General features: G+C 49.9%; 1 protein-coding gene across 1 annotated transcript in view; it reads right to left on the reverse strand.

The window, feature by feature from the left end:
• Nucleotides 1-6: 6 nt before the first annotated feature.
• LOC114818659 (uncharacterized) overlaps nucleotides 7-8,670 on the reverse strand; it is a gene marked incomplete at both ends in the record, with an annotated part of 27,230 nt that continues 18,566 nt past the window's right edge. Inside the window, 3 exon segments of the mRNA XM_029085470.1 lie at nucleotides 7-268; nucleotides 3,194-3,395; nucleotides 7,814-7,964. Of these exon segments, the coding sequence (XP_028941303.1) occupies nucleotides 7-268; nucleotides 3,194-3,395; nucleotides 7,814-7,964 (615 nt within the window).

The raw sequence follows: 8,670 nt of genomic DNA on the forward strand, positions 1-8,670 counted from the left end.
GCTTGCGCCGCTTCTGCGTGCGGCAGAGGTAAAATATCACCGTGATCATCACCGCCACCAGCAGCGGGGGCAGGAGGCTGATGGCAGCCACCGGGATCACCTCTTTGCTCTGCAGCATGGAGTAGCCTGTGGGGAGGAAAGCGAAGGCGCTGCCCCCACGGGTCTGCAACAGCTCGTTTTCCTCACGTGGAGGAGGAAAATACGCAAAGCCGTTAATGAAGCGCAGCCCTTTGCGGGACCGCAACGCACGCTGCGCACAAACCCCATCCCGGCAAAGAACCCAGATGTGGGCAGGTATTAAGGGAGCAGCTTGGTTTAGGTCTCAAATTTAGTTCCATTTGTCAAGTGACAGTTCAAGATGCCTGTCCCCGTTAGCTGGGCCAGGCCGTGGGGTGTGTGAGACCCTGCTGCTGTTGCCCTTTGCTGGCTGCAAAGTGCCACTTGTGCTCATGGTGAGGGGAGCCAGGGTGGAAATCACAGCGATAAAGCTGAGGCAAGGCTCGCATGGAGCAGTCCTCTGAGGGTGGGCAGCCTCCAGGACTGCCAAGCCCAGGGGAACACTAAGATGCTTTGCATGATAATTAGCGTAAAGGAGTCTCGTTTTAGTGCTGTCTGCCCAGGTTTGCATCTCCTTCCTCATCCTGGTACAACTCTGACCCCCACCAACTGATGGGGCATGGCTGCTTTTGCTTTATTTCATTTAAACCCCTGTCAGCCTTCACATCATCAGGCACTCACACACACACTCACACACACACTCACACACACACTCACACACACACTCACACACACACTCACGCGCACACTCACGCGCACACGCACACACACTCAGAGCTCTAACCCTCGCACAACATATAATTGTCTGATCCTTTGATGTTTGTGATTCCTGGAATAAACATGCTGACTTGAGTAGAGATATTCAAGTAAAATCTTACTCAGAGGTTTTTCTGCCAAGTATAATAACCCAGGGGAAGAGGGATAAGAATCATTCCATAAGCAAAACTCTTGCTGCTTGACCTCAGTGTGTGCAGATCATAATTCAGGTTCTGGAAAAACAGAGCATTTAGCTATTTTCCTTGGCAAATTTCAAAAAAATGTGCTGCAGCTAATTTCTGCAAGGCTGTGAAAGCGTTTCTATAATAGGCCTCAGGTTCAAACCACAAGATCAACCTAAACTGATATAAATCAATAACTAACTCAGGAATATGTTTATTTTGGAAAGCGTTAGGCCTGGATATCACCTACTGCTTTAATGGATTTACCCGATGCTTCAGATCCCATCTTTGAAACTCTGAAGAAAGAGAAGATATTTTTAAGGGAGTTGCATGCGTGAGTCCTGAAGAGGGGAACTTAACCCAACTTCAGCACATTCCTTTGTGAGCGTGTCCCTGCCCCATGCAAGCCCTGGGATGCGGAGGGGTTAGATCCCTTCCACAGACAGCAAATGTAGTTGCTCTGGTGATAACCATGAGTCTGTAAACCCATGCCTTGTTGAGCATCACTCCATGGTGCTCAACTTTCCATCCCTGCCAGGGGGAGGTGGACCTCCACAGCCAGGCTCAGCTGGTGCAGGGATGGAGGGGACTCTGCATGCTCGACTCTACCCAGCATCTACCCAGGTTGTCTGTTGGGCTCCTGCTTGCATGGCTGCAGGAAATGATGCCTCTGCGTGTTCATTAGCGTGGTCTCTGAGCTCTGATGGGGTCTCCTGCAGCCCCGGTGCTAGGGTAGTGCCACCCAGCAGCACAGACCTGCAACCAGGGCTTAAGAAATGGGAAAAAAATCTACCTGCTTCAGCTGCCGAAGAAGTGCTCATCTGTATTTGATGCTTTTCTGCTCAGCAGCTGTCTATACTGTGGAAGATGGCCATAAGTGAATATTTAAAATGCAAATGATTCCTTAAAGCAGAAGAAAAGGATATAAAAAGGGTCTCTGAGTCTGGGGCTTGCCAAGCTGGTCCCACAAACCAAATCAAAGAGCAGATAATTATTTAAGGCCTGCACTGCTCTCACTCTGAGCTTCAGCACTTGCCGTGCCGGCTGGCTGGGGGAGGCTGTTTGTGGAAGCCTTTGGTGGGGGTGGCATTTCCAATGAGCCTGTTGTCATTTTAGTGTGAAATTACATCTCCCAGCATTGGCTTTGGGATTTGCCTATCTCCCCCTCGAAGTGTGCGTACCTGTTTTGTTTGGCTTGAGGAGCAGCACAGAACTGCCAAATTTAGCATCGTTTGCCTTCATTAGAAGTGGCTTGTTTGTTCTGAGAATTTGCATTTTACGTGATTTTTTTTGTTTTGTTTTTCTTTGCGTTGCAGGAGAAGCTACGTTGCCGACTCGCAGATTATGCTTAAGCTCATTTTCAGCATCTCATTGCTCTGTAATTACAGAAATTCAGAAGAGTTTTGCTTTGCTTTGCTTTTCTGTGGGTCAGATTCTTGATGGGCATTTGGATAAACCTGGTCCATTTGGAGTTAGGGAGGTTTGGACAAGTCCCCAAAGGCTCAGGATCTAGCTGGAAGAGTTTCCAAAGTACACGACCCTCCTGAGGTTCAGAAACAATCTGCCTCTTAGTTTTCCCTCCTGTGGATTTACAGCTCCTGTTGGATCTCCAGAAGCATCTCCAGGCATGCCAAGCCATGCTCACATATGTGTACAGTGCCGGGGTGGCTCTGGCTGTCCCTGCCTGGGGGAATCTTCTGGGGATCCCCAGGAGAGTGGCACAGGATGCACTGCCACGTGCTGAGCCCTGTGCCCCAGCACCACCACCTTTTTGGGTTGCAGCCGTGGTGGACACCAGCAGTTCGAGTGGGTGTGCCAGGGCAGGATTTGCTCCAGTGTGATTTATTTAAAGCTTTCAGAGCATTGACTCATGTTGGGTTACATCAGCTTTTGTGTTCCCTGGTTGATCTGCCCTGCACTGAAGGGCACAGCCTACCAAGAGATATGGTGGATTTTCCATCTCCTGATGTTTCCAGACTAAGGTTGGAGGCATTGCTGGGAAGGATGGTTTAACCAGAGACAAAATATTTGGCTCAGTAATGGGGTACAAATTCTACCTTTTATATAGGGAGGTCAAATAAGATGCTGAAGGAGCTCCTTCTGGCATTGCATCTCCTACTCTACTGGAAATAGAATTCACTTGTCCTTAGCGTTGGGTGCTTCTCCCTCTATAAATAACATTAACAAAAGCACTCACCATTGGTGTGGTTTTCAAAGATAAGTTTGTCATTGCACTCCTGCTCGTCCACGCAGCCGCAGATGTAGATGATTCCGTCCTCACTGGGCTGAAGGGTCATGATGCAGCGCGAGGTGTTATAGTTGGGGACCATGAGGTTTTCAATGGGGTGGTGGGGGTTGTGGCAGAGTGTGCTGATCCTAATGCTCTCATTGTCCTGTCTCCTGCATGTGCCAGACAAACCGATAAAGCATTAGTCTAGAGGCTCAGCCTTTGTGTCATCTTGAATCTGGTTTTAAGATTATTAGTTTTAAGGCATGTAGGGAATGACTTGTTTGCAGCAGCTCTGGTGTAATTCTACAGGGAGAGACTGGGGAGGACTGGACTTCTACAGGGAAGGCTGGGGAGGGACTTTTTTCAAGGGCAGGTAGTGATAGAACACGGAGTAACGGCTTTAAATTGGAAGAGGGGAGGTTTAGATGAGATATTAGGAAGAAATTCTTTACTGTGAGGGTGGTCAGACACTGGAACAGGTTGCTCAGAGAAACTGTGGATGCCCCCTCCCTGGAAGTGTTCAAGGCGAGGTTGGATGAGGCTTTGAGCAACCTGGTCTAGTGGAAGGTGTCCCTGCTCATGGCAGTGGGGTTCATCCAGTTATTTAAGGTCCCTTCCAACTCAAACCATCCTATGATTCTAATTATACATGCTTTGGAGGGCCTTTGTTAAAGTCCTTTATTTCTTCCAAATGGTGAAAAGAGAAATCTTTAGCACATGGCAGTATTAGGATGTGAGCCAGAAACTCTACTTGTTTCCAGTAGATAATTCACCAGTTCCTATTCATGCCTTGGACCAGGTAGTGCCAACCCTGAGTGCCCTGCATGGGATTTGGAGCAAAATACCCCCTTTAGCAATAGCAGCTGTTAGGCCAGCAGGCTTTGGGGCTGTATGTTCCTAAAGAAACCCTCCAAAATGAGGGTCCTACCTTGTATGTCATCTCTGCTGCAATACAAGTCATAATATTTCTGTTTCAGGAGGGGCTGGGACATTTGCTGCCCAAATGTTACCTGTGCAGGGGAGAGGTAGGGGACATGGGGGATGACATGCCTGCTTGCCAGTGACTGCTTGGTTTGTGCTTCCCTCCTGCTCCTCTCAATCCATGTGTGAAGCTGGAGCCTGTGAGCGCTGTCTCATCTCCTGGGCTCTTGTTCTGAGCTAATTGCTGGTTGTCATGCCCTGTCCTTGCAGGACCATTTGCTCCTGCCTCCAGTTGACCTGTGGGAGCAGAGCCCTTCAGTCGCTGGTTGGGGCTATTTCTAGAAATGGCCTGACCTTTGGAGCTGCCAAATTGTCATGTGAAGGTGATACGACTCCTGGAGCATAGGGCTGTGTCTGCCTTTATACGATGGCTTCAGACACCGAGCAACTACAAATGAGACCTGCATTGGTGATGTCCTGGTCCTCACTGGATCTGCAACATAGGAGCACCAGGGCTCAGCACAGCCATGGATGCAACAGCAAATCAGCCCCAGGTCCTCCTCATTTCCATTTAGATAATTAAGAGGGAGCGCTGCGTTTAGCGGTGCACAAGTGTTCAGCAAGCACAGTGAGAACAAGTGAAATATTTCAAGGCTTAATATGGAAAAGTCTCATGCATGAAACTCTAGTTGCTCATGGAAGCACAGCTCATAGCACCAGGTCTAGCTCCACGCTGCCAGTGTCCCTTGAGCCTTGACAACCACCAGTGGCAGCCAGATTAGGTCCTTCTCGTGTGCCACATTTTTTTGCTCAGCAGCACCTGCCTGGGCTCCCGTTAAAGCCATGGAAATGTGTCACATGTAGAGCAAAAGGGTGGGTTTGACTCTGGTTGTGGTCTGACTCCTCCAGCACAGGGCACTTGTTTTGCTGGAAAACTCCAGCTTTCAATGGATCTGGGCAGTGCTGGCTCAACACGAGTGGGATCAGCAAGAGAGTCCAGCAGAGCCATGTCTTGGAGTGCGGGAGCTCCCTTATTTTTGTGTGCAGGAGAGCCATCCTTGTTGGACTCGAGACTTCATCTCTACCTGTTCCTTAAGCTCATCTAGCACTATCAGCAGCCACCACTGACAAAATGGTGATTAAGGTAAGAACCAACTGGGCAGAGCAGGAGCACATTAACATGGAATTGCTCTTCGGGTGCCTCACTGCTGGTTTTGTTGGTAGATTTTATGTTAAAAAAAAAAGAAAAAAGGACAGTCTACTTCCAAGATACCATGGAGTATGGTCCTTTGGAATGTGCTGATTTTGCAAAAAATAAGATGATGTGGGAACAGAAATCACTCTCTGTGGGGGTTTGCTGTCCCCCAAAACAATGGGTGGAGCCTGGAGCTGGTCAAGGCAGTGCAGAGGCAGGACTATGAGCTGGGAGATGGCTTTGACCTTACCAAGCTGGGTGAAGGAATAGGTTTGGGGAGAAAATGGTGGAGATCCTAAAAAACTGGGGTGCCAGATGGATTTAGGAGTGGTCAAGCATGAACTGGGTTATGTGCGTGGATGGTGGAGTCTGAATGGAGTTGGAGATTGAAGATGGGATTAGGAGGCAGCTGTTGGTGCCATGATGGAGCCCTTGGAGAGCCAGAGAGGAGCTAATGCAGGCTGCTGGCACGGCATGTGAGACATGCTGGGCACACAGGATGTGCTGTGCACCTTGGGGCTGAACGGCTTCTGCCCTGCCAGCACCACTGGGGAAACGCAGCCCTTCTCCTACCGGGAGGATCAGCACCCACCTTGTAGAGCCAGTGGGCAATTAAAAGCTAATTAAGAGCTAAGAGCAGATCACCAGGGTTTGACTCTTGTTTCCAGAGCCTTCCCCAGAGGAGGCAGGATAACCTGGCACTGGTTGGGTTTGCACAGCAGCCCAGAGTGAGGAGGAGCGATGGGGAATGACTGGTCCTGCATGGGCTATGGGTGGCTCTTGAGCTTTGCAGCCACTCCTGGAGGTGTTAGGAGGAAATTACAACCATTAACAACTCTTCCAGGGACAGCCTCTGCTTCCCAGCCTCGTGGTGCAAAGTGCAAGGGTGAAGGTATGGAGAGATTTCACAATACCTTTGTGAAAGGGGTCTGCTGGGAAGTTAGAAATAAAAGTGGGGAAAGAACCTAAATTTGTCATCCTCTCCCTGGTACAGGGCATGGAAAATCCTCTGGCCTCAGTGCTCCCCCTGTTTTCTTGGGGTTCCAAGGTAATTTGTCAGAAGAACTTCCAGCTGAAAGGTCCCAGGAGGGTGTGATCCCTCTTCCATGGAGTGCCCAGGCTGGGTACACTGGAGGACATGAGCACATTGCTCAGGAGCATGGGGCCAAAGCTGCTGCTGTGGTTGTGATACCCAGGCAGGACAAGTTCAGATGATCCAAGTGTGCCTCTGCAAGTGAGGAACAGATAGAGTGGCTGGCTTGGAGGTGAGCCCTGCCTGCAGGGATCTTAATCTCAGGATGAGTCTTAGGATGGGGTTGGAGATGCTGGGATAAGGCTGTGGGGCTGTCAGGATTTAACCACCAGCCATTCTACTGGTGACTTGTGGCTCCACAGCTGCCTTACCCCAGCCGATATGTAGTGTGAGGTTGCAGCCCCATCCCGTTGTTGTGGGATTACTTTCCTGGCACGTGGATTTATGCTGCAGGGGTCTTGCTTTTTCCTGTACATGGAGGCTGTCAATGGGAAAACCCAGCAAGATGCTACCCAGGATTTAAGGTGGCTTCTCCATGTGCATGTCGGGGAATTTGGGGAAGGGGGTGGAGTTTGTTTGTTTGTTTGTGTTTCTTGTTGGTTTTGTGTTTTGGGTTTTTTAGGTCCATAATGCAACAATTACGTTGAGGCAAACTCCTACTGAAAGCGGGCGTACAGTATTCACGCTAATTAGCAGGTTGAGATAAAGCCCAGCGATAAGTGCTTGGCTGCCTTTCACTTTGGCAGCCAAATTAAAAGGGAAAAAAAAAAATCACTCTGGGCAGACCCCAAATGGATGTTTATTTAGTTTTGCTCATGGGGACCAAAAAGCTGGGGGAAGCACGCTTCCTGGCCAAACGATGCGGCGCACGCTTGGCCTGAAATGCAAGATTGTGTTTCCCTTCCAGGCATCTCCAGCAGAACCAAAAAAGGTCTTTTCCCAGGGGATAGGAAGGAGGTGGGTTAAACCCAGTGGGTTGAAGCCCAGTTTGGGACCAGCTCAGATGTCCATGCCCCGGATGGGGACAGACCCATGCACCCCTGCATGGGGTTTCACCAGCCCGATGCTGGAGGATATCATGGGTTTGGAGGTCAGGGCTGCTAGTGTTGCCCAGCAGGTTCAGCCTGTAAAGATAAATTCAGGGGTTTCTGGAGGTTTAGATGACCTGTAGCAATCTTGCCATATTTTGTGTTGAGCACTTAAATGATTATAATTTATTTAGAAAATAAACTAATTATAGGGCAGACCAAATAATTTTTTACTGTGAATTGTAACTTTTATTATAATGGAGTCAAAGGGAGAGGAATAAAAAGTCCTGAATGACTTTAATAGGCAATAATTCAAGTGCAGGAGTACATCCATGTGTGTTCCCATGAGCTGCCACCCTCTGAACCCCTTTTTCCCCCGCGTCCCCCCTTTTTGAGAGTATTGCCACTTACCATATGGCGACGCAGATCTCGTAGGGGTCCTCGCAGTAGGAGTTGAGGTTGCAGTTGCTGTAGCACACCTTCTCCTCGCAGGCTGGTGGTGTGGAGTCGCACCACTTGCAGAGGTTGGTCTTCAGGCTGCGGCGGGCGCTGGCACAGCAGGCTGCGGGGCAGAGGGGTGGTGGAGGGTGAGCGCGGCCGTGCTTGCCCAGAGTGGGGAAAAATAAGCACCATTTTCAGCAATTTGCACAACCAGTAGAGAAGGAGCCCCAAATTGATGCTATTTTTCCATGCATTTGTTTATAGCTTTCATTTTGCTCCGTTGCTTGGTCAAATGTGCTTTAGATTATGCCAAAGCCTAGAGGAGATGGAGGGATGCCGGCGGCGCTGAGGCAGGTCCCGCCAGACAAGAGCTTTGCAGAGCCTGGGAAGCCGTAGAGAACCGTGTTTTCCCTCTGTGTTTCCCAGACTGTTTATCACCAAGGGGAAGATTATTTCTTCCTGTACAATCTAGGCTCAAATCAGCATCTCCCCTCATCCTGAGTGCATGCAGTGTCCGAAAAGGGACATCTCTGGGTCTCTGCATGCCTGAAGACTTTATTTATACCCCTCCCTGGGAGGAGAGAACTGCTGGGGAGGGATGCACAGCCAGGCTGGGGCAGCTCCCTCCTCTCCTGCTCCTTCCTCTGCCCGTTCAACCAGCCCAAGCTGGGGAAGTGTTTGCCACCCGCTCCCCAGGCATCTGTGTTTGTGGCAGTGAATGATGGGCTGAGCCTTTCCTGAGCTCTGGGGCAGGAGGGGCTGCTCCCTGCATGGCTCCGTTGCCCACTCTGTCTCAGCCCGGCATAAGATGATCTCCTGCCCCTGGA

This window comes from Antrostomus carolinensis, unplaced genomic scaffold (assembly GCF_000700745.2).
Source record: "Antrostomus carolinensis isolate BGI_N321 unplaced genomic scaffold, ASM70074v2 scaffold42896, whole genome shotgun sequence".
Classification (NCBI taxonomy): Eukaryota; Metazoa; Chordata; class Aves; order Caprimulgiformes; family Caprimulgidae; genus Antrostomus; species Antrostomus carolinensis.